Below are 27,510 nucleotides of genomic sequence, written 5' to 3'. Positions count from 1 at the left end.
ATCACGAATCCAGTCGCTGAGACGAGCCTGCAAGAACCATCGCAGAATCGTAAAAGAAGACAGAAGATGCTTGGGAAGTCTGTCGCAGAATGATGTTTGGTACCTTTATCATCGTCTGCATCCAAGATTGCATGCCTGCGCTGCCGCCAGAGGGAAGAGGGATACACTGTGTATTGACGAGATGTATTGATGCGACTGATTTGACACGGATTCCTATGAAATTGGTGTTTCATTAGCTTTGAATTTTTTATCATATACTCCTGCAATTATCAACTACTTGTCACTTGTGAATAAAATGTCTTTGTCCTTGAGGTTATTGCAGTCTTTCTCAGGCAGTGTAAAATTTAATAAAACAAAAATGTGATGTCATGTTCTAATAACAATTTGTGAAGAAGTGTTTTGTCAATTGAGGTAAATAACTGTTGCAACACACTAACAGGAAAAGCGAGCATTTAAGTAACCCATTATAACCAGTATTGAGAGAGCTACATCCTGAATTGATAACGTCTGCAGTAGAGTGCGATGTTTCACGAACGTTGCGTTGGTTCATGTCACTTCAGTGTGCTTGCACACATTTCGCAGTGTCGAGTCATTAGAACAGAAAAGACAGTAACGTCCTCTCAGTAAAACAGCAGCACTGGTATTTCTGCTGTGCTTAATTTACTACGTCGTATTTCAGTGGCTCCATTTCTGCGGTTAACGTGCCCTCTCCAGTCACCGGGACACCTTTTGTATTTATTGCTCTTGGACGCTCTCCAACATTCGAAGTGTCATATTTCGCCAAAATCCCGCAGAGTTTCTGGGCTTGTATGAAGACATTGTGATTGTTCTAAAAGAGACCCGTCAGAAGTAATAAAGCGCTGCGAAATGTGTACCTTATGAATAATAATAACACTAGTCGTTGACACTCGACAGTCTCAGATTTTTTCAAACGTTCTGCCAGGAATTTATCTCACTAGAGAAGCAACTGGTCATTTAAGATCACTAAACAATGTTTATGGTTAGGCATCATTTGCAACTACTCGTTAAGACATTAGACATTCCAGTCATGATGCAGCAGCTAAATCCTGTTTTCAATTAATAAGTCTAGGACTGAGAGGAACAGAGAAGGCTCGGAGTAAAGTTTGTGGCGTAAGGCGAATATTCGGTGCAATACGAAGTTTCTGTTTTACCAGTAAGTTGAAGATTGTTTCTCTGTAAATTATCTCTTCAATTTACTTAACTTTTATGTCTATGGATTTTCTCTAGTACAACTTAGATACGTTAATTTTCGGCACAATGAAAGTAACTTGCAAACTTGTACCAAAGCTATTAATTGGAATCAGAGGTGACGTTTGCTTAAATATAGAAGCAGTAATGCATGGAGAAACTACCATTTATATGTTTTCTTCTTCGTTAACATTGTTTTCAACTCAGTTGCTTGTATTGGCGCATAGAGTAGCAGGATGCTGAAGACCTGATGATATCAGTATTTTACAGTGCTTGACACTCAGTGGATGGAGAAAACTTGAAATATTTCGCGAGACGGAAGCAGCTGAGTAGCTGCCTCATTGTTGTTGTTGTTGTAGTCTTCAGTCCTGAGACTGGTTTGATGCAGCTCTCCATGCTACTCTATCCTGTGCAAGCTGCTTCATCTCCCAGTACCTACTGCAACCTACATCCTTCTGAATCTGCTTAGTGTACTCATCTCTCGGTCTCCCTCTACGATTTTTACCCTCCACGCTGCCCTCCAATGCTAAATTTGTGATCCCTTGGTGCCTCAAAACATGTCCTACCAACCGATCCCTTCTTCTAGTCAAGTTGTGCCACAAACTTCTCTTCTCCCCAATCCTATTCAATACCTCCTCATTAGTTACGTGATCTATCCACCTTATCTTCAGTATTCTTCTGTAGCACCACATTTCGAAAGCTTCTATTCTCTTCTTGTCCAAACTAGTTATCGTCCATGTTTCACTTCCATACATGGCTACACTCCAAACAAATACTTTCAGAAACGACTTCCTGATACATAAATCTATATTCGATGTTAACAAATTTCTCTCCTTCAGAAACGCTTTCCTTGCCATTGCCAGTCTACATTTTATATCCTCTCTACTTCGACCATCATCAGTTATTTTACTTCCTAAATAGCAAAACTCCTTTACTCCTGCCTCATATGATAACAAAAAAGGCGTTGCTAATGTTGCAATTAAATAATGTGTAGGGAGAAACATGATGAAACAGTAAAGTTCATGGAAGGAAAGAGACACTTCAACTAATGAAAACACTGACGTAAACTACGTTCACAGGCCTTTGCATTCCCAACGGTACCGAACGACCGCCATGCTGTCCTCTGCCAGTGCAGTTACAGAGTGCGGTATGGAAGGACGTGGAGTCACCACATCGCTTTTCTTGGCATTTTATGTGTTCGTGACCTGCAGCCTCTACTGCTCAGTCCGAGGGGCTCCTCAGTTGGCATCACGAGGCTGAATGACCCCATTCCAGTCCTCCCACGAATGAAAAATCCCTGGCAGCAGCTGGAATTGAACAAGGCACATCCGCATGGCAGTCAGCTATGGAAGCAGAAATGTATCTCAATAATATTGCTAATCTTTAAAAACTTTTTGTTTCTTCTGAATACATTAAACAGTAATGAATGAAGAATACAATCGGACTCCAAGACTGATCTGAGAAGATACTTGACATGCAGAACCTCTAATCATGACCACACCAAGGTGGAACTTTGAACGTATATAAGAAAATCGGAACATTTTAGAATACATAGTCTATCAATAAAAAGTATATGCTTTCTGTTTTTGTCATGATAGTAATGTTACTTATTGGACGCACACATGGTATGGGTTCTTTGCAACAAAGCAGCACTACAAACGAAGGAGAAGGAAATTAGTTTTTAACTTCCTGTACACAATTAGCTCATTAGTGATAGAGTAGATGCACGGGTTAGGAAAGTGTGGGGAATCAAGTTACCTTCCATTAGGAATGTAGGTGCACTCCAGGCAATAGCTGAAATCTAGATATGCCTAATAAAACCTGAAAGGAAAGGATGACTGATTGATGTGCTCTATTACTGGGAAGTATGGGGAATGTAAGTGGACGTTCCCGTTCAAGGGAATCATCATGGTATTATCTTATGCGGTGTATGAAAATCACAGAAAACCTAAATATTTATGGCTGGACGGGAATCTCGTGGAACTTTGAACGTATATAAGAAAATTGGAACATTTTAGAATACATAGTCTATCAATAAAAAGTATATGCTTTCTGTTTTTGTCATGATAGTAATGTTACTTATTGGACGCACACATGGTATGGGTTCTTTGCAACAAAGCAGCACTACAAACGAAGGAGAAGGAAATTAGTTTTTAACTTCCTGTACACAATTAGCTCATTAGTGATAGAGTAGATGCACGGGTTAGGAAAGTGTGGGGAATCAAGTTACCTTCCATTAGGAATGTAGGTGCACTCCAGGCAATAGCTGAAATCTAGATTTGCCTAATAAAACCTGAAAGGAAAGGATGACTGATTGATGTGCTCTATTATTGGGATGTATGGGGAATGTAAGTGGACGTTCCCGTTCAAGGGAATCATCACGGTATTATCTTAAGCGGTGTATGAAACTCACAGAAAACCTAAATATCTATGGCTGGACGGGAATCTCAACCTCCGTCCTTCAGAATGTGAGCACATTGTGTCAACCACTCAGCCGCCACGCTCATTAAGCAGCACTGCGGTTCACTATACCGTGAAGTAAAGGTTCCAAAATATGAAAATATTTATATGAACATTATCAAAAAAAAACATGTACGAATGGCGTTAATATATTAAAAATATACTTGAGGTTCAATACTTATAACTGAATAAATTTACACTGCCTGGCAGAAAAGTGAGTCACCCAGATGAAATGGTCGGATATTCGAGTAACTTCGTACAAGTACATGCAACTGGCGGTTACGTAACTAATAGAGTTTCAGATCTCTGTGACAGGTACATCTACATCTAAATCTACATAGATACAATGAAAATCACATTTAAGAGCCTGGCAGAGGGTTCATCGAACAAGTTTCACCATTCTCTATTATTCCAATCTCGTATGGCGCGAGGAAAGAACGAACACCTTTATCTTTCCATACGAGCTCTGATTTCCCTTATTTTATCGTAGTGATAGTTTCTCCCTATGTAGGTTAGTGTCAAAAAATATTTTCACATTCGAAGGAGAAAACTGTTGATTGGAATTTCGTCAGGAGTTTCCTTCTCAAAGGAAAACTTTTTTTTTTTTTAATGATGTCTAGCCCAAACTCTGTCTCATTTCTGTGACACTCTTTCCCATATTTCGCGATAATACAAAACATGCCGCCCTTCTTTGAACTTTTTAGATGTACTCCGCAGTCCTATCTGGTAAGGATCCCACACCGCGCAGCAGTTCTCTAAATAAGAGGACGGACAAGCGTAGCGTGGGCAGTTGCTTAGTAGATCTGTTACGTTTTCCAAGTGTCCTGCCAATAAAACACAGCCTTTGGTTAGCCTTCCCCACAATATTTTCTGTGTGTTCCTTCCAATTTAAGTTGTTCGTATTTAGTTGGCTTTCGTATTTACTTGGCTTTTAGATTATTATCGTATTTAGTTGACTTTCAGATTAGACTGCTTTATCGTGTAACAGAAGTTTAACGAATTCCTTTTAGCACTCATGTGGATGACCTCACACTTTTACTTAATAGCAACAATTGCCAATTTTCGCACGATTCAGATACCTTTTCTAAGTCGTTTTGCAATTTGTTTTGATCGTCTGTTGACTTTATTAGTCGATAAACGACAGCGTCATCTGCAAACAACCTAAGACGGCTGCTCAGATTGTCACCATTGTGCATTAGTGCTATTCTTACTTAGTGTAATAGTATTTACCAGGCAAGGTAAGATATGTAAAGGCCCCGAAGTGTTTCAGTAGGTTGGGTGATCACTGTGAAAGATTCGAAGATGCCGCATAAGCGAGTGAGACAACATTACCAGAACTTGACACAGTTTGAATGGGGCCTCATTTTGGGCTTTAATTTGGCCTGCTGATCGAATTGTGCAATATTAGGATTTTTTGGACATTAGAACGTAACAGTGGCCCATGTTGAACTCTATAGGAACGTGAGGGCAGGTGGACTCTTCGTCAAGGTTACCACATGAGGTGACAGCGCACCAAGTGTATATTAACCCCTTTATATCACCGTCTGCAATGCGAGATTCCGTGTAACATTCTGTGACACGCCGAATTACTGGACTAGGGAAATAATATTCGAGGAATAGACTGCCGTTATCACCACAACAGAAGTTGCAGCGTTTTGAGTGGTTCCGTGACTGAGAAGTCACATTGTCACATTATGTTCATTGGTTCATCAGCGATCTGAATGACCAAGGTAGCAACATGACAGAGGGCTCAGTATTTCAGTTCTTTGTAGTGGCTTAGTGGTGTTACATCTGGCGTCGGTATGTGGGGAGCTTCAGGTTAAGACTTCATGTCATGCCAGGTAGTCATTGAGGGAAAGCAGAATTGTATGTCCTGCACATCCTGAATTCTCATGTGTTACTCGTAATGCGGCAGTATCCGTAAATTTGAGACACTTTTATAATTACGGTATTAAGATGACTTACTCTCTCAACCTGTGAACGTACTTTTCATTTCCTCCACCCCTACTAGGTATTTAACTGTTTTTGTCAGGTCATTTACGAGAATAAAGAAAATAAGACACAGCATCACGACGTTCACTCTACAGGAGAGGAAAAGTAAACTAACCACACCCACAGAAACCCCTCTATGCGTAAAAAATAGTGGACTAATGAGAATTTATAAATTAAAATAAAACCAAACAAAAACCAAGGGAATTCACTTAATGATAAGCAAAGAAAGAAGACCAGAAATGTGTATAGCTCCGTCTTTTAATGAAAATCAACGAAGATAAGAACAAACTAACTGTATGAACTGGTGGAAATAAAGCTGTGAGGAAGGGGCGTGAGTCGTGCTTTGGTAGCTCAGTTGGTAGAGCACTTGCCCGCGAAAGGCAAAGGTCCCGAGCTCGGGTCTCGCTCCGGCGCACAGTTTTATTCTGACAGGAAGTTTCATATCAGCGCACACTCCGCTGCAGAGTGAAAACTTCATTCTGGTAACTATAAGAAAGTTGATACGCTTACTATTGGGCGGAACCCGCGACAGCATAAATTTTAACCTACACACCATACATTTCATTAAAAAAATGGTCTACCACAGAGTATGGGGAACGATATGAGTCATAAGACATTCTAACTGTGTCAATAATACTATTTCACACGACTCATCCTTAGCAATTAATATCTCTATATTTCTTTCCTTGAACTATTCAAAGGAAATAACATGTTAAGTTAGAGGAGTCCTATGTGGAACCTGTGTTCTGGGTAAAGCCTAAGGCTACTTATGGGCTACTGAATTGAGTTGAAGTTTTTTACCCTCCTATTCACTGTAAAATTCGACTATTCTATCATATTTAAGAAACTGAATTTTGTTCTGTGGAATTTGAAAAGGTGGAATTCGAGTTTTTCTGTTTGAGTTCCTAGGAACTATCCTGGTATATTTCGAGATTAAATGAACCTGGAGAATGAAACTAGTGTCTCAGCAAGAGAAAGCAGAAACACGAAACGTCTTTTATTCAGCACCACAAGTAGTGAGAGTGTAATTTTGATTACGTGCACATTTACTGTCACTTCAAGTTAGAGTGCTCCCGTTCAGTAATGCTGAATTTCAGTTATTTCTTCCCTTTTTCGATGTTAGGAAATGTTCTAGCCACTAGTCACTCCCTTGTTGTTTTCATATTTAGTAGACCTACTCTAAAATACCCCGAGGTACGTTAAAGCCTGAATTTATACTCACAAATTACAGCACTGCTTTCACATAACTATATCTAAGTAAAACTGTAAAGTTAAGTTATTTGAAAATGCCTTAGTTGAAGGAAGATTACTGTGCAGTTACTGAAAACGAGCGAAACCGCAGAATGCGAGAGACGTCTCACGGATCACAGTATGTGTTTAAATGAGAATAGTCACTGTTCAAAGGGTTCCACGCACTCTACAGTCCTTTGTTCGCGGTATACCAATATTCCGCCTCCTGTGATCTTGGCTAGCGGAAGTCTTTACTGGACGTCAGCACGAGCTACAAAAAACAAATAAGAGCGTTCACACAGTGACTCGTAGACCAAAGGCTGCGGAGCTCAGAAAGCAAATAAGCAATACAGCTTCGGCCCCGTACAAAATGAATGTACCGTGAGTAATGTGTGAATACATCACGGATGTCTAAAGAGACTTTCTAAGAACTCCTTTAGGAATCTGCGTCAGTCATAACAGAAGCCGAGTGATTTAAATATTGCCTCATTTAGAACTGGGTTCTCTTGCAAGAAAGGAAAAAAAATCACGAAAGACAAGGTGAAGATGTTTTCACGCGCTCTCATTTTAATTTTGAAGGAATTAATGAAAACTATAAAAGGGTAATTATTATTACTGCTATTAGTTTGTACAGATGGAACCCCACACCAGGTGACAATTATAAAAAGGTCGTATTTCTTAACCGCCAATAGCTCCTGATATATAAAACTTCATTACGCATCGTTTTCAATCATCTGATGATCTTTTTATAAAAACTGATTATTTAAAACAGTCTACATGGCAACTTTCTCACTATAGCATGAAACAGAATAACTGTTCCCTGTCACTGCTAACATTAGTAAAATGCAATGTAAGTCAGCAGGTAAAACGCACTGTCATAATCAGATTACATCGTATTACGTGCTGTGCACTCAGCATATTGATCGTTGTGACAAAGGTAAGTATCTTGGAAATAGTGAGCGGATAAGACTTGTTTACTTTTATAACATGCTGTCCCTTGAAACGGGAAATATGAAATGATACTAACCAATTACTGACTAAAGATGTAAATTCTACTAAGAAACAAAGAGTATTTAATGACTCAACAAACTTCTCATTTAAAGGGCCTAATGGAGTCTTTCTGTTGCGTAGCAAATACATTTTATTGGATGCAAGCGAATTACACGGAACTAATTTCACAAGACACCTGTCGTCGTGGTGCTAGTATAACAGTGCCAGACCGAGTGGTAGCCTGTCTGTTGATAGAGGTCGCACTCCCACAGCCAGTAAGTACAGCCATCAGCAACAGTTAATTATTATAGACTCTAGAGGGACAAGGGATGCAAGCATGACTCGTAATCAGGATGGTACGGCTAAGTGTAGAAGTTACTGTTCATGTTAATGTGGATATAATGACAGTAGCTCTTGATATTTCTGACAAATTGGGCACTCAAAGGATTTCGACAACATCTGTCGTTTGAAATCTACAACATCCTCCATCAAAGCAACATCAGAACGACAGGCACGTGCTGCTAGTTCAGATCACGTTTAAGGACGTTGTGTATGAGGCCAAATTTCAATTCTGATAAAAACGGTAAACGTCACATCTTCGGCAGAACTCATTTTATTGTATCTCAAGATATTCACTTTTAAAATTTATACATTTTTCGTGTGTTGCTAACAGTTTTGGGAAGATTTTTATAGTTTGATGTTTATGCCTCAAAAACTGGTTTTTGGGTAACCTCAACAGTTTCCTGAGGTGGTGCAAACCACTGTCCACGCATTTTGTGTTTGAGACAATAGGAGAGCTGAATGCAGGGAACGAAATTTTATTCATAGTTTTCCTCGTGTAATAATCAATTGTTTAAAGTGTTCAGAGACAGGTAACATTGTCCTTATGTCCAATGATGCGACCTTTTAGGTTGTTTTTTCCTGCTTACATTGATGAGTTTCACGAAGAACTCTTCTTCAATCCTCCAAAGCAGCAATCGCGACACATACATTTCACTCAAAGAAGTAAGGGATCGTATCTTTGCAAGAGCCTTGCGAACAAAACAGTTTGTTGGTTTTGATAGATTGTGGAACACGCTAACAGTTCTCTACCGCTTAGTTCCCGGATCATACATACACACACACACACACTATGAAAGGTATCCGCACACCCCCATGTAATGCAGAGTCGACCACTAAATGTCACGATAGACCAACTCACAACTATAAAAGGATGCAGGGAGAATAGTTTTGTCAGTAGAGAGGCTCAGTCACTTCGAAAGTTGGGTTGTCTTGGATGTCACATCAGTAACAGATCCATCAGGGACATTTCAACCCTTCTAAAAGCCTCCAGCTCCAATTTTGGTGATGTCATTGCCAAGTGGAAAAGGGAAGAAAAAATTAGAACAAAACCAAGACAAGGCAGATCTCACGTACAGACGGACAGGAACCATCGAGCATTACGGAAGGTAGTCGAAAAAATACTATGAAATCAGAGGAAGGAATCATTTGTGAGGCCGGCATTGCTACCATTAGTCGAGCTAACACAATGACTTTACGTAGGGAGTTGCAAAGGATAGGGTACAATGATCGAACAGCTCCACGGTAGCTGCCTATTCCTGTAGACATAAGCGATGCTGCATGTAATGCAAAGAGCGATGAATGGAAACTAGAGATTTGCTGTGATGAATCAGGCCTGTGGTAGTCCCATGAAAGGGTTTGCGTTTGTCGAATTCCTGGAGAATATTACCTGACACTAGTGTGCCACAAGCCGCCTCATTCATGGACGAACTACAGTTTCTCAGATACTTCCAATAAAACTGTGCGTATCAGTTGCACATCTACGACTTAACGTCTTTTTGACCCCCGGAAATGGTGCCATTGACGAAATCGGAGGACGTTTAAGGAAGTTACTTGGTGGGTCTCGGTGCAGTAAGACGGTTGGTGACAGCTAGACACGTAGACTGTTGGAGGTTTTGAAGTTACATTTCTGGCCAGCGGCACAGAGATACAGGGATGGTTTTGGAAATACTCCAGTAATTACCCCGGTTAAAAGGAGTCATGTGCAAGTGGTGAGGTCTTATAACTGTGACATGATGCACCAAGTGTAGTTTCAACAGTGCAGTACTGAAGTAATAATGTTTATGTGTAGAGGTGTTTTTCGTGGTTACGGCGTGGGCTGCTTAATTTGTTTAAGAAAACGCTCAATGCGGATGTAAATGAACACTTTTTATGCTGTTGTGTCCTACATTTATTAAGTATTTGTATCAGCATGACAATGCATGCTGTCATAAAACAGCCTCTGTGAAGCAATGTTTTGTGGACAGCAACAGTCCTCAAATGGACTGGTTTGCCCATTCCAGACTTGGAGCCGAGTAGTATGGAATGAGCTAGAACATCGCGTACGCTCTAGATCACAGTCTCCAGCAACACAACTTTCTCTGGTTTCGGTTCTTGAGGAAGAATGTGCTGCCATTCCTCCACAGTCATTCAGACCCCTCACTGAAAGTGTCCGTGGCAGAGCTGAAGCCGTCATGAAAGCGAAGGGTGGATTACCCCACATTAATATTGACCGATAGATGCCCCAATAGTTTTAATCAAATAGTGTATGTGTTAGCTCCTTACCCACAGTGTTTTACACTGACTATCCTTCTCCGTAGTCTAAAGTTCGGCGCATTTTCTTACACCGGTTCGCACAAGCCACTTACAGACCCTCGGTCAAATCGTATGGAGTCCACAGAAAAGAGAAATTTTTCGCAGATAACTGTTCACGCAAAACCGAAATAACTGCAGTCTTCTAATGTCTAAGGAAGCTTTTGTCTCTCGTTAATTCAAATGCTGATCTTCTTTTATAATGTGTCGCGCGACGCCGATGTTTTCTTGGAACGTAACCGAGGTTGGTCCACCTTCACGAAAGTCATCGCTAACGAAAGCAGGACTAGGCAAAATGTAGAGACAAACTGTAGGAAAGCTTTCCTAATTACCAATTTCGAAGGAAGCGATTCGAAACTTTGTTGTTGAGTTTGGTGTTTACGAAATCGTAAAACGACAATCTAGCGACAATTTTGAAGGGAGAGTTCCATTTTTATCATATCACTGTTCGTTTAAACGCATGCTGTAAATGCACCACTCTGTCAGTTTCTGAGTTGTCAGTGTTTCAGCAAAAACAAATGAAGAGTGAAAATGTCGAACGTTCTAAGTGACATCCCAGTACAATGTTGCATGTCTGTAGTTTGTTATAAGCGACAAATGGTGGAGAAAATGTTTCAGACATGCATTACTATATGCCGCATGGCATCTGTGCCAAGCAGTCCTTCCCCCTAGAGGTGCAAGCACATCGTGCGTCAAGATCTCCTCCGTTTAAGTAACGCACAGAATGTTTGATAAGCAGAGTACATGTAAGCTTTTGCTTCTATCAATGAAACATCTTTCTAATCTCTTTACACAGAATACTCTGTGGCACCACCCCTTATTTGGCTTCCATTCGCCGCGAATCCCTCCCCCAGAGCAAAGTGTCAAGCGACCAGGAAAACGCACAGTGACGACTGTGTAGTGTAAGAAAGGTAAAACAACGTAACCGCGTAGTTACACACCAATATCCTTATCATCGGTTTGCTGCAGAATTCTTGAACGCATTCTCAATTCTAATAAAATAACCTTTCTTAGGATGGAAAAGCTTCTGTCCAGAAATCATCAAGGGTTTAGAAAGCATCGCACGTGCGAAACTCAGCTTGCCCTTTTCTCTCACGATACCCTGCGAACCGTAGATCATGGAAACCTACAGATTCCTTATTCCTAATTTCCCGGAAACGTTCTACTGTACGGAATGGGTTGCCCGATAGATGAGTGGCTCGAAAAGAAACCAGGGTATCTTTAGGAGTGCCCAGGAAAGCGTGACAGGATCGCTCTTTATCTGTAGTTTCATAAATGACCTGACGGACAGGATGAGCAGAAATTTACAGCTGTTTGCTGGTGATTCTGTCGAGTACAGGAAGATTTCGTCGTTGAATGATCGTAAAATAACACAAGATAACGTAAGACAATTTCTATTATGTGTGATGAATGTGATGAATGGCAGCTTACTCTTATTGTAGATGAATGTGTGTTTAGTCTGATGAATAGGAAAATACTGTAATACAGAATACAGCATTAGTAGTATGCTGCTTGAAATTCACTTCGAACAGGAGTGACTTTGCAAAGCGATATAAAATTGCATCAGAGCGTCAGATTGTTAGTAGAGACGTCAAACGCTCCGTTTCGTTTTGTACCAAAATGTTAGGTGGAGTGAGGACTGCGTTTCAAATGGACAGACTGATACTTTCGAGTATTTATCATAACTAAATGTTCATAAGGTACGTACTAACTGTTACATTATTAACCTTCAGTGTTATGTAGACTCTTCTCAGCTTTTTGTCCAAAGACGACTTAAGGAAATGTCAGATTAAAACTGTTTACAAAGATCTTCAGTTACAAACTACATCTGATTCCGTAAAGGTTTCAAGTTTCTAGAAATTCCTTAGTTAGTGATGAGTAACTTTGAGGGATGAAATAGTGAGGGCAGCAGAGGATCAAGCAGGTAAAAAGGCGAGAGCTAGTAGAAATCCTTGGGTAACAGAAGATTTATTGAATTTTATTGATGAAAGGAGAAAATATAAAAATGCAGTAAGTGCAGCAAGCTGAAAGGAATACAAACGTCTCAAAAATGAGATCGACAGGAAGTGCAAAATGGCTAAGAAGGGATGTCTAGAGGACAAATGTAAGAGGCATATGTCAGTAGGGATAAGGTAGATACTGCCTACAGGAAACTAAGGAGACCTTTGGAGAAAAGAGAACCACTTGTAAGAATATCAAGAGCTCAGATGGAAACCCAGTTCTAAGCAAAGAAGGGAAAGCAGAAAGTCGTAAGGAGTATATTGAGGGTCTATACAATAGCGATGTACTTGAGGACAATATCATGAAAATGGAAGGGGATGTAGAGAACATGAAATGGGAGATATTACAATCCGTGAAGAGGCTGATAGAGCACTGAAAGACCTAAGTCGAAACAAGGCCCCGGGAGTAGACCATATTCCATTAGAACTACTGATAGCCATGGGAGAGCCAGCCCTTACAAAACTGTAACATCTGGTGAGCAAGATGTATAAGACAGGCGAAGTACCCTCAGACTTCAAAAAGAATATAGTAATTCTCATCCCAAAGATAGCAGGTGTTGACAGATGTGAAAATTCCCCAACTATCAATTCAGTAAGTCACGACTGCAAAATTCCTTACAGACGAATGGAAAAACTGCTAGAAGCTGACCTCGGGGAAGATCAGTTTGAACTCCACTGAAATATCGGAACACGTGATTCAATACTGACCCTACGACTTACCTTAGAAGGTAGATTAAAGAAAGGAAAATTTACGTTTCTAAGCATTTGTAGACTTAGAGAAAGCTTTTGATAATATTGACTGGAATACTCTCTTTCAAATTCAGAAAGTGGCAGGGGTACAATACAGGTAACGAAAAGCTATTTACAATTTGTACAGAAAGGGGCGCAGTGGTTGGGAAGGGAGTAAGACAGGGTTGTAGCCTATCTCGATGTTATTCAATTTGTATATTGAGCAAGCAGTAAAGGAAAGAAAAGAAAAATTCGGAGTAGGAATTAAAATCCATGGAGGTGAAATAAAAACTATGAGGTTAATCGACGACGCTGCAATTCTGTTAGAGACAGGAAAGGACCTGGAAGGACAGTTGAATGGAATGGACAGTGTATAATGGAATGTAGTCGAATTAAGTCGGGTGATGCTGAGGAAATTAGATTAGGAATTAAGCCACTTAAAGTATTAAATGTGTTTTGTTATTTGGGGAGCAAAATAACTGATAATGTTCGAAGTAGAGAGGATATAAAATGTAGACTGGCAATGGGGAGGAAAGCGTTTCTGAAGAAGAGAAAATTGTTAACATCGAGTATAGATTTAAGTGTCAGGAAGTCGTTTCTGAAAGTATTTGTATGAAGTGTAGCCATGTATGGAAGTGAAACATGGACGATAAATAGCTTGGACAAGAAGAGAATAGAAGCTTTCGAAATGTGGGGCTACAGAATAATGTTGAAGATCAGATGGGTATACCATATAACTAATGAGAAGGAACTGAATAGAACTGGGGAGAAGAGAAATTTGTGAAACAACTTGACTATAAGAAGTGTTCGGTTGGTAGGACATGTTCTGAGGTATCAAGGGATCTCTAGTTTAGTATTTGAGGACAGCGAGGAAGGTAAAAATTGTACAGTGAAACGATGAGGTAAATACACAAAGCAGATTCAAAAGGATGTAGGTTGCAGTAGGTACTGGGAGATGAAGAAGCTTGCACAGGATAGAGTAGCATGGAGAGCTTCCTGAAACCAGTCTCTGGACTAAAGATCACAACAGCAAGAACAGGAGAACACAGAAACAACCATGTTAGTTTGAATAAATTCAGCCAGTACAACAGTGTGCTTGCTCTATACGTGCAGTGAGTTTTTGTAAACAATGAGATGTTAATTAAACTCAAGAATTTAATAACACTATTCACACACCTTGCACGAAAGGGAGACAAATACTTTAAGTTATATTGCAATCAACAAACACTGACAATAATTAAACTTTTCAATAAAATGCCAAATACTTACCCATAAGTAATGTAGTTTTAATGGTGAAAGCTCGACCAACACAATGGAGACGCCCCAGTCACTTACAGGGCCGCTAATATTAACAGCCGTCACTAGCCAGATAGCGGCAAATGGCGTAAGATTTATTCTTTTGTTAATATTTACCGGACATGCAACGCGCACACAAAACATCATATATCAGACCATTCCTTCAGGTAATTAGAGAGCAACCATTATTAGTTCCTGGAAACCAACGACATTAACAGCCGGTAGCCACAGGAAATTACCAAAGTCCCAAGACAGTTGCCGTACCAGCATTGGCGAGGATAACCTCTTTCTTAAGTTAATTTCCATTAGCAATAACACGGCTGTCTCACGTCGTAAATTCATCAGTCGCATAACATCTTGCTTAAGGTCCCACGTGCATCAGTATACAATGTTTAATCAAAAGACACCGGATGCTAATAGTGACCTCTTCAGTAACTTTCCATTTAATTTAATAGTGAAGGAAGCCTTTAGTAAACTCAGAAACAAGTTTATCTGCATATCTGCATCGTACGCTTAAAAGTGAAATCTGAACTTTCATATTCACGGCCTTCAGCCACACAAATAATACTACAAGGCGCATCATCCCACCAAAGCGTATCCTTTGATATTCATAATACTCAATATGACTACGACGGAATGAGAAACGACTTGAGTTACCATAAGAATAACACCTGCTACTAATACAGTCAATTCAGCGGTTCATTCACAACAGTTGCCAGGCAATAGCGTTACAAATGGTATAATTTGTGCATAGCTAGTGTACCCCATGACTTGAGCCACCGGAAATGCAGACCAGCCTTGAACACAGCAGAATTATAGGACGTACTGCATCAGTCCTTCCCTGGGTGTAGGTCTGTCACTATAATATTTCCGTAAGAAATTCCAATGATCTCTGCGTCAAACCACAGTTATAAGACGTCTCCTTTTCCAGATTAGACTATTAAATCCGGGTAAGGACTGGCATATTCCCAAAACTATCTCTGTGCCGTTAGCAGGACAAGTAAACCTCGAATCCTCCAATACTACTGCATATCTAGCTGTCACCAACCGTCTTGCCGCACCACCAACTAACTCTCGCTTAAGGCTCCTCCGATTTCGGCCAGGAATGGCGCCTTCGCCGGGCCTGAGAAAGCACTAAGTCGAGATATGCCACTAATCGGCACAGTTTTATTGGAAGAATCTAGGTAACTGATGCTCATATATAAAGATAACGTGTTTAACACTACTGCCACCCACTCTTGAGGACTGCTTGAATTTTGGGTTACGACCATGTAGGACTGAAGCTTGATACCAAAATAATTTAGAGGGGTGCTGCTAGATCTGTTACCGATGGTTCGATCAAAACGCAGCTACTACAGAGATACGTCGTGAACTCGTATGGGATTACCTGGGAGTGTCGACATTCTTTCCGCGAATTACAGTTGAGGAATTTAGGAGAACCGGCGTTTGAGGCCGAGTAAATAATGATTCTACTGGCGCCAACGTACATTTCGCGTAAAGACTACGAAGATAGGACGGCAGAAAAAAGACCTCTTACGAGTTCTTATGGACAGTCGTTCTTTCCTCATTCTGTTTGCGGGTGGAACATGGAAGGAAATGGGTAGTCCGTATTACTCTCCTCATTGCGGAGTACGTTTGTAGGTGTGGATATGATGGAGAGAATATTTGGCTTTATAGAGAAAGAAAGTAAACAAGGCCTTTTTTCGGCAAGATTTACTCAGGTACGGCAATGAACCCACCCAATGTGGTTCAAATACACACAATTGACTTCTTTGATTTTAAAGATCTCAGAATGCAGTATGATCAAAGTGACTCATACTCATCAAATCGCTATCAAAATTGGTTACTCGGAAACAGGAGAATGGAAAAATGTCAATGTATTCGATAGCAGAAAGACAGTGACTGATGTACGCCACTCCATACTTCATCTGAAAGCTTAGCCACATTTATTAGTGGCAAAACAGAGAAACCTGTTCGTGATTGCCCCTTCTTCCTCAACAGCAAAGAGAGTTTTTCTGCAAACACTACAACATCTGCTGTTAAAAATAGAGCTGTAGAGCTAGAAAAATAGAGATCTCCTTCTTGAGTTTAATTTTGTTATTATCTCATAAACATGTAATAAAACGTCTGAGAAACGGTTTTGTTTAGCTAAGCATTACTGTTGTATTTCTGTACTTTTATTTTCTCAAATAAAACGTAATACTTCATTAGTAATGGATTTTGAAACGAAAACTTCGTTATTGGCACTCAGGAACAGTTATTTTCAAGGCATGCATTTACAATGTTCTTAAGAAATTACCTATTTTCTGATATGAAACTTACTGGCAGATTAAAACTATGTGCCTTACCGAGACTCGAACTCGGGACTTTTGCTTTTCTTGGGAAAGTGCTCTACCATCTTTTATTTTTTTATTTTTAGGATGCTCAGGGCGTGGTTCACGCCCCACTAGCAGTGGGGTCTGTTCACGGCCCTCCCAGTGCGTCGAGGCCTAGATTAGATTAGATTAGATTAATACTTGTTACATAGATCATGAATAGGACACTTCGTAATGATGTCTGTACAAGATATTTCATTACACAAAATATTGCATGACGCTAATGTTTAAGCTAGTTTTTTTTCACCCTTAATTTATATCGAAAAATTCAGCCAGTGAGTAGAAGGAGTTGTTATCTAGAAATTCTTTTAATTTATTTTTAAATGTTGGTTAACTATCTGACAGGCTTTTGTGGCAGCATAATTTACCCCAGTCTGTGCCAAAGTTAGATTTAACCCTGCATAGTGAAGATCATCCTTTCTCCAGGTGTTATAGCTATGCACACTGCTATTTCTTTTGAACTGGGTAGGATTATTAACAACAAATTTCGTAAGTGAATATATATACTGTGAGGTTACTGTGAGGATCCCAAGATCGTTAAATAGATGTCTGCAGGATGACCGTGGATGGGCTCCAGCAATTATTCTGATTACACGTTTTTGAGCAATGAATACTTTTCTACTCAACGATGAATTACCCCAGAATATGATGCCATACGAAAGCACTGAATGAAAGTAGGCATAGTAAGCAAATTTACTGAGATTCTTGTCACCAAACTTTGCAATAACCTTAATAGCATACGTAGCTGAACTCAGACGTTTCAGCAGACCATCAATGTGTTCCAGTTTAACCTCTCATCAATGGCCACACCTAAAAATTTTGAAAATTCTACCTTAGCTACAGACTTCCCCTCCCACTCTTCTTTATGTCCTGTGTTGGGTCATAGCACTAAGTGTGCAGAAATCCTAACACAAAATTCCCATTCCCGATGTAGGAAAGACAAAGAAACCTCTTCTCTGAGTGGAAACTGAACACTGATAAAAACTTAACAATTCTTCTTGAATTACACAAATACTTTGAGAGTCGAACACGAGTAATTCAGAACAAAATATTTTGAAAAAAAAACTTTTCGTGTAACATAGAAGTTCCGGAAGCACAGTAATAGTAAATAATAATAATAAGAAACCAAGTGACTTAATTTTCTTCTGTTCCTTCCCGTTCAAGGTGTCGTAGTGGTTCCACATACAATCCTGGAAATGGAAAAAAGAACACATTGACACCGGTGTGTCAGACCCACCATACTTGCTCCGGACACTGCGAGAGGGCTGTACAAGCAATGATCACACGCACGGCACAGCGGACACACCAGGAACCGCGGTGTTGGCCGTCGAATGGCGCTAGCTGCGCAGCATTTGTGCACCGCCGCCGTCAGTGTCAGCCAGTTTGCCGTGGCATACGGAGCTCCATCGCAGTCTTTAACACTGGTAGCATGCCGCGACAGCGTGGACGTGAACCGTATGTGCAGTTGACGGACTTTGAGCGAGGGCGTATAGTGGGCATCCGGGAGGCCGGGTGGATGTACCGCCGAATTGCTCAACACGTGGGGCGTGAGGGCTCCACAGTACATCGATGTTGTCGCCAGTGGTCGGCGGAAGGTGCACGTGCCCGTCGACCTGGGACCGGAAGGCAGTGACGCACCGATGCACGCCAAGACCGTAGGAACCTACGCAGTGCCGTAGGGGACCGCACCGCCACTTCCCAGCAAATTAGGGACACTGTTGCTCCTGGGGTATCGGCGAGGACCATTCGAAACCGTCTCCATGAAGCTGGGCTACGGTCCCGCACACCGTTAGGCCGTCTTCCGCTCACGCCCCAACATCGTGCAGCCCGCCTCCAGTGGTGTCGCGACAGGCGTGAATGGAGGGACGAATGGAGACGTGTCGTCTTCAGCGATGAGAGTCGCTTCTGCGTTGGTGCCAATGATGGTCGTATGCGTGTTTGGCGCCGTGCAGGTGAGCGCCACAATCAGGACTGCATACGACCGAGGCACACAGGGCCAACACCCGGCATCATGGTGTGGGGAGCGATCTCCTACACTGGTCGTACACCTCTGGTGATCGTAGAGGGGACACTGAATAGTGCACGGTACATCCAAACCGTCATCGAACCCATCGTTCTACCATTCCTAGACCGGCAAGGGAACTTGTTGTTCCAACAGGACAATGCACGTCCGCATGTATCCCGTGCCACCCAACGTGCTCTAGAAGGTGTAAGTCAACTATCCTGGCGAGCAAGCTCTCCGGATCTGTCCCCCATTGAGCATGTTTGGGACTGGATGAAGCGTCGTCTCACGCGGTCTGCACGTCCAGCACGAACGCTGGTCCAACGGAGGCGCCAGGCGGAAATGGCATGGCAAGCCGTTCCACATGACTACATCCAGCATCTCTACGATCGTCTCCATGGGAGAAGAGCAGCCTGCATTGCTGCGGAAGGTGGATATACACCGTACTAGTGCCGACATTGTGCATGCTCTGTTGCCTGTGTCTATGTGCCTGTGGTTCTGCCAGTGTGATCATGTGATGTATCTGACCCCAGGAATGTGTCAATAAAGTTTCCCCCTTCCTGGGACAATGAATTCACGGTGTTCTTATTTCAATTTCCAGGAGTGTATTTAACCAACACCCATTCTTTCAAAAATGATCTTCAGCATGTTGCCGTAGTGCTTCTTGTGGTTTCGATACGTGATTATTTTTGCACGTTCACACTTCATGTAAACGCGGAATTCTATCTCGTTGTCCGACCCAAGTTTGTGGATGACCTAACTAACATATTTTCCCAGTAACCAGCTAATGGCGTTGGATTTTAATTTCGGAAAGTATGTCACGTCTGGTCTCAGGAGGAGCGATGGTGTTATATATATTCCGTAGAGGATCTGGTGAGAAAGGTGATTTGTTGCCTGATCCAATTCCAGTTATGCACATTGCCACCACAAGTGAATCTGTGGATGAGTGTATCCAACAGATTGTATTTTCCACAAAGGTGTGCCTGGTTTAAACCGATCCCATATAGTCTCTCGTTGGTGCTGATGACATTGTTAACAGTTTTGTACCATGCGTAAATAGCGTCTGTAGATAGCCCGGCATAGTTGATGTTCCGCCATACAGCTTTCTAGTCGCAATTTGAGAATTTCGTTTCAATTTTGTTTCTGCCCTCATTTAACTTCCTTTCAAGTATGATGTCGGGCGCTGTGATACATTTGTTGCTTCTGATTTCGTCACTAAGATAACCTGCTTGGAGGAAAACGTTCCTCACATACTGCAGACCGGCATTAATCCTTAGCACATCAATCGGTGCTTGCAGGCTATGGGGTGTCACAGGCTATGGGGTGTCACAGCATCAGCGAGCTTTGCGGTTATGCATTGTGGAAGTTCTCTGAGTATATGGAAATTCCGTTTGAGGAACAGAGCAGACGCTTTATTGCGAATATCCATCAAACCGAGGCCCCCGTTTCTGACATCCAGTATAACGATAGTCGCACCAACACTGAATATGTCTGCTCGCCATACGTAATTGGTTACAGTGTACATGACCCCTTTCGCTACTAGTTTAGGGATTGGAAATAACTGCGCAGTGAAATACGCTTTAGACAAAACGCAGGTCTTGATGAATCTGACTTTCTGCACCAGGTTCCTAGTTCGATGGATGTTCTCCATTACAGCACCATGAACTTTCCTCCTAGTTTGCGTCCAGTTAAAAGCAGCCATCCTCATCGGACATGCCATTAAGGTTATTCCCAAAGTTTGTTGTCTTGTATTGTCCATGCCAGTCGGAGGTGATCTATGCCCCGTAGATCAAATATTTTACTTTTGTTTTCATTTGTTGTCGCTTCCGACGCTAGACAATACCTTTGGATTTCTCTTTTCAGTGTAACTGTCTCCTCCTTATTCCTTATGACAACGCCCACGTCATCAGCATGAGCTCGTATGACAGTTTTCTCACCATTCAATGTTATGACTGTTAATCTTGCGTGGATAGTGCGGAGGAAGGGCTCTAAAGATACGGAAAATAAAAACATAGATAAGGGACTGCCCTGTGGAACCCCTCGACTTATCTGTGGGGGTTTAGAAGTTTGGCCACTGATTGCTATTTTCGCATTTATACCTGCGGCCTTATTTCTTAGCGTGTTGACAATCTGAGGGTGGAAAGCCATTCTTGATAGCGTTGCAAAGAGGTATCTATGGCTAACGCAGGCAAAAGCTTTGTTGAAATCTATAAAGATTAAAGCACATTTTATACTTGCCACTGAGGTAATTGCAATGACTTCTCTGTATGCAGATAGACTTTCGAATATCCTTCTGGTCGGAGAACAAGATTGATGATGACTTAATATTTTGTTGCAAAAGGCAGAGAGTCTTTTGTTGATAATACGCGAAATTATTTTGTAATCAGAATTTAGTAGCGAAAGAGGCCGAAAATTGTTTCAGTTGATTTTGCCTTTACTTTTAGGAATAAGTACTATCTTACTTTTCTTAAACAATGCAGGGACCGTTATTCCGTTTAGGACCTCATTTGCTATGGAAGTGATCTTGTCCCCAATTATAGACCAGTAGTGGGCATAAAACTCCACAGGGAGGCCATCAAGTCCAGGAGATTTTTTGAGAGGTGGGTTACTCACTACCTCATGCACTTCATCTTTAGTAACAGGTGACAGGATGTTAGCATTGTCTGTTCCCGACAATTGTGGACCTAAAACAGTGAGAAAGTCCTCGAGAGCTGCACCTTTCACTGTGGTTGGGGCATATAATGTTTCATAGTACCTGTGGACTTCATCCAGTATTTCTTTCTGGCATGTGAGCATCGTACCAGTATGCGTCTGGACTTCATCAACAAAAATTTGACGTCTGTTTTTAGCATGCCTCACCAAGTGATACAGAGAAGCTGTTTCATCTGCTACGACTGATGTGGCTTTCGATTTAATTTTTAGTCCCTCCATCTGTTGCCGTTTAATGCTTAATAACTTGGCTTTGATTTTTTTGATATCATTCAGACGAATTACATCATAGGCCTGTTCATATAAGTCTCTTAAAACTTTATAATAAAACTCCATTGTATTCCTCAACTCCCTGTGCCTTGCTGCACTATACTGCATGACAACTTTCCGCAGCCTTGGTTTAGCCCTCCTAGTCCATCAGTCAATGACTGTTGGGTGCTTGTCTACTGCGCGGAGGCACATATTCCACGCTACTCTTATTTCCTGTGCCCGTTCTTCGTCAGTTAAAACAGAGATATTAAAATTCCATCGGCCTCTGAATCGACGGGTTGACTGTACACTTACATGAAAGCAAGTTAAAAGTGTCCTGTGATCGCTAAAATACACGGGACTAGTTTCAACGTTTAATAAATAATTTTACACATTTGGTGACACGTAAATTCTATCTAGTCCGCTGCGGGAGTGGCTGGTTATATACGTGAACCCGACTGACGCGGGTGTTGGTTCAAATGGCTCTGAACACTATGGGACTTAACATCTATGGTCATCAGTCCCCTAGAATTTAGAACTACGTAAACCTAACTAACCTAAGGACAACACACAACACCCAGCCATCACGAGGCAGAGAAAATCCCTGACCCCAACGGGAATCGAACCAGGGAACCCGGGCGCGGGAACCGAGAACGCTATCGTACGACCACGAGATGCGGTCCGCATCGGGTGCTGAAGTTCCCACACATCCTTAAGGTGTAGATCAGTTACTAACTTTTTTAACTGTGGCGTGTATTTGAAATTGGGTTGTTGATCTTTCTGGTTTAAAACACAGTTAAAATCTCCACCTAGTATAAGAGAACACGGATTTTTCCTCAATAAATAAATCAGTTCATCCTGAAAAAACTTCGCACGATCCAATTTGTGGGAATTTCCTGATGGGGCGTAAAGGTTAAGCACTATCACATCGAAAATTTTAATGCCTATGGCTCTTCCTTATTCTAGTCGTTCGATTTCAGTCGCCGGAATGCCTTCCCTTATAAGAATGGCTGTACCGATATTGGCTTCCGTAGAAACATTAACAATTGCAAAAAAGCCTGGGATCCGAAATTCCGTTATCGCAACTTCTTGTAGCAACGCGATATCTGTCGCAGAATGGTACAAGAATTCCTTTAGTGCTGCCGCTTTCAAGGGTGACTGTACTTTATTAATGTTAATTGTATTAATGCTATAAGCTTCCATAACAGACATACCAGAATAAGCTATTTGGGATGAGGATTGGTATGATTATAGCAGCAACGTGCATCTCTACAAGTCGCGATCTTTACAAGCTTGTGTGCTCATTACATGTACTAACTTCCTAGAACAATTTTCACTGCTGTGAAACAAAGTGCTTGAGAAGAAAAGTATCCTGAAATCCTGACAATGCATTGCTATAAGTCACTGTGGCCCTTCTCTTTCTCCTCTTCAGTGTTGGCCTTGATGACTTCATATTTAATATTCTTTTTCTTGATTTCTTTCTTCTCTGATGTGGTTTTCGCTCGATGACGCGTGTCAGCAAGACCCGGTTTCGGTCGCAGCCGCAGGCGGGGGCCGTCTGGCGCAACGGCGGTGGCTCGCGAGTCGTCAATATTTGGTTCCAGCGTGGTGTCTGTTGTATTGTCTTGCTGGCGAGACGGTGATGTTTGTTTATTTCCTACGTCGGCACGGCGTTGCGCTTCGGAGTTAGCAGTTGTTTACTTGGTACTTCCTCGTACTGTTCGCACTGTATGGGCTGTGCACTTGATGCGGTTATTGCAGCTGTGACCTCAGGCTCAGGGTCACATTTCCGTGAAAGGTCACTACCAGCGGCGTCACTATCTGTTCGTGGCGGTATAGGTCCTTGTGCGGAAGTGGGAGCCACATCGACCTACATTTCATCTTTTTCCACTTCCAACAGATCTTCAGGATTGGGCTTCGGCTTCCTGGCAACGGGTATTCCGCAGGAAGAGTCCTCATCAAAATTTTTTTTCAGTGTCCTCCAGAGGAAGCTTTTTAGTGGTAATCTCCCTGTCACGGGACGGAATTTCAGCAGTTAATGCAGGTTTTAAAGACGGAAAGTCATTAACAGTAAGTACAACATTTTCAGAGGTAGTAATAGGATCCACGACAGCCGCCGGCTCTGTTGTATTACTGGCTGGCAACAAATCGTTGCATAAGGTTAATTGTTAGCACAAAAACACGGCGAGGGCAGTCTTGACGGAGGTGACCAGACTCGTTACATACATGACATGTAGGTGTTTGCCCTGAGTACATAACATGCGCCTTGTGCCTGTCAACAAAGATGTGGGAGGGAATGTTTGCCTTGACTTCCATCTCCACGGAGCGAATGCCGTTAAAGCACTGCAGCTTGAAATGCGAAGCCCACCTTTCGTAGAATATTTGCCTGACAACCCCATACTTTGAAAGGACATCTTCACTTTCGAGTTCTCTACTTCTATGGGAATATTAAAAACCCTAACATTCCTAATTACAGACTAGAAATTCCGGAATTTTACAGTACTTTTGGTACCATCACGGTGTATAAATTCCGTTTCATAACCACATTTTCCCAGAAAGCGTTCTACACTCACGGAAACGTTAAACTTTACAAAAATGCAATATTCATCAGAGTCTAGCTGCATGGTATGAACAGATTCGGAATGAAGGCCAATTACCTCGGTAAGCCAGTCGTGTATTGCAAATGCAGAGGGCTGTACTCGACGGGTGTACTTGTCGAAGGTGAAAATGACGGTGTTTTTTCTCAAGGAGTTTGCCATGGCCTTCTGCAGCGAAGAAATCTCGGACAACGCCGAAATCCCAACGGCACTACGTAGAAAGACGACACGAACGAATACCAAATGCTCAATTGATAACGCTTAATTGACATGCAAAACGCCAATAAACGATCACGAAACACGAAAACACTGAACGTTCACTGATCAAACTTGAGGAGCGTGCGACCGCTGCGACAGCTACAGCCAGACTGTGTCTGAGCTACCCAAGCACGACTCAGGCCCCGTCCTCACAGCTTCTGTTCTGCCAGTACCTCGTCTGGATACTTGTTTCCTAATTGGTGCCATTATCTTTTCTAGTCATGAGGTTAAGAAACCTCATTCTGTAGTACCACAATATGTTCTCAATTTATTGGACAAAAATCACTTATATGGGAAATGTGATACATGTCATTCGATTCTCCTGACCAATGTGAGTTTTCGCACTTAATTAATTTTTGCTCTTCATATGAGGAATTTGAAGAGAATAGCGGTGTCACAAGCCAATAGCGCAATCTAGTGTCCTCTTGCAACTACGAACAAACGGAAGACTTGAGCACTACACAGACGATGCGAAGCAGGATTCTGGAATGTGATACGCGTGTAAGGGCTTCGGGCTACACTGTCCAGGGGACGTGTTGCTTGAGCTCGGTTCTGGCACGCACAGTGAACTGGCTGGTGTGTGTTGCAGTGGCGCCGCTGGAAGCGCGCGTGCTCAGCTCGGACCAGGAGCTGTCGGCGGGGCGGCGCTGCAGCTTCACCTGCCAGGCCACGGGGTCCCGTCCGCCCGCGATCGTCACCTGGTGGCTCGACGGACACCTGCAGCCCAACGTCTCCGTCTCTCAGCAGGTGAGCTGTACACTCATGCATGCCACAGCATTAGAACGCGTAACGTAAACAGTGTCACATCTTCCTCCCTAATTCTTTTGTGCCCACCTTCATTGCCCTATCTAACACCACCGCAGCTATATCTAGTTTTCTTTGCCTGTACACAGTAGTGCCTCTCTGTAGTGTTACTGTGCAACGCCGACAAAAATAGGAAGCATTATACAATGAAGCACAGTACCACGCCTAATGCTTTTGTGTTAATGCCCATTATCCTTTCCCTCTACTCAGGAGTTCTTTCCTGTAGTGCTACTGTTGTACGCTGACAGAAATGAGAAGCATTATACCAGGAAGTACCGATATACAGGATGCCGCAAAACGATCTCAAAACAGTGTGTCGTGAGAAACAAACTTAGGATAGGAACCCGTGTCCGGAAACGTCGTACAACGACGCAAGTTACATGCGCCTCTGCCACTGGACCACACTTTCGACAGAAGACGTGACTTTGTACGCCGACGCACTGTAGATGCCGTGTTTCTTGACTTCCGGAAGTCGTTTGATACAGTTCCCCACAGTCGTTTAATGAACAAAGTAAGAGCATAAGGACTATCAGACCAATTGTGTGATTGGATTGAAGAGTTCCTAGATAACAGAAAGCAGCATGTCACTCTCAATGGAGAGAAGTCTTCCGAAGTAAGAGTGAATTCAGGTGTGCCGCAGGGGAGTGTCGTAGGATCATTGCTATTCACAATATACATAAATGACGTTGTGGATGACATCGGAAGTTCACTGAGGCTTTTTGCAAATGATGCGGTGGTGTATCGAGAGGTTTTAACAATGGAAAATTGTATTGAAATGCATGACGATCTGTAACGAATTGACGCATGGTGCAGAGAGTGGCAATTCAATCTCAGTGTAGACAAGTTCAATGTGTTGCGACACATAGAAAGAAAGATCTTTTACCATTTAGTTACAATATAGCGGGTCAGCAACTGGAACCAGTAAATTCCATAAACTGTCTGGGAGTAGGCATTAACAGTGATTTAAAATGGAATTATCATATAAAGTTGATCTTCGGCAAAGCAGATAACAGACTGAGATTCATGGGAAGGATCCTAAGGAAATGCAATCCGAAAACAAAGGAAGTAGGTTACAGTACACTTGTTTGCCCACTGCTTGAATATTGCTCACCAGTGTGGGATCCGTAAAAGATAGGGTTGATAGAAGAGATAGAGAAGATCCAACGGGGAACAGCGAGCTTCGTTACAGGATCATTTTAGTAATCGCGAAAGCGTTACGGAGGTGACAGATAAACTCCAGTGGAAGACTCTGCAGGAAAGACGCTCAGTAGCTCGGTACGGACTTTTGTTGAAGTTTCGAGAACATACCTAAACCAAGGAGTCAAGCAGTATATTGCTCCACCCTACGTATATCTCGCGAAGTGACCATGAGTATAAAATAAGAGAGATTAAAGCCCACACAGAGGCATACCGACAATCTTCCTTTCCAAGAACAATACGAGAATGGAATAGAAGGGAGAACAGATAAAGCTACTCAAAGTACCCACCGCCACACACCGTTTAGGTGGCTTGTGGAGTATGGATGCAGATGTAGATGTAGGTGCAGATGTAGATATGCAGAATGTCTCGCAGTGTTGTCTGTTGTTCACTGATCGCGAATGATTGTCACAATCGTCAATGGACAAGATGGAACTAGCAGCTGCCAAAACAGGCCTTGTCTCCTATGAATGCGATGCTCTGTTCCATCGATGGATGTTAATTTCGGATACAGGTCTCGACCTGCAGTTTGTTTTTGTCCTTTTTACCGAAAAACGCGGAATATTTTGGAGGGTTCTAGAAGGAACGGCCAGCCGCGGTGGTCTCGCGGTTCTAGGCGCGCAGTCCGGAACCGTGCGACTGCTACGGTCGCAGGTTCGAATCCTACCTCGGGCACGGATGTGTGTCATTTCCTTAGGTTAGTTAGGTTTAAGTAGTTCTAAGTTCTAGGGGACTGATGACCACAGCAGTTGAGTCCCATAGTGCTCAGAGCCATTTGAACC

The 27,510-nt window shown here is 42.2% G+C and overlaps 1 protein-coding gene across 1 annotated transcript in view; it reads left to right on the top strand.

Annotated features, from left to right (window-relative positions):
- The window catches only part of LOC126266972 (hemicentin-2-like), an 852,087-nt gene that overhangs the window by 662,111 nt on the left and 162,466 nt on the right, over positions 1–27,510 (top strand). The window contains exon 6 of the mRNA XM_049971700.1: positions 25,317–25,474. Within this exon, the coding sequence (XP_049827657.1) occupies positions 25,317–25,474 (158 nt within the window). The remainder of the gene's footprint in view (positions 1–25,316; positions 25,475–27,510) is intronic.

Source organism: Schistocerca gregaria, chromosome 4 (genome assembly GCF_023897955.1).
Source record: "Schistocerca gregaria isolate iqSchGreg1 chromosome 4, iqSchGreg1.2, whole genome shotgun sequence".
Classification (NCBI taxonomy): domain Eukaryota; kingdom Metazoa; phylum Arthropoda; class Insecta; order Orthoptera; family Acrididae; genus Schistocerca; species Schistocerca gregaria.
The sequence above is the reverse complement of the archived record's forward strand: the minus strand, read 5'-3'. Positions and strand labels throughout refer to the sequence as shown.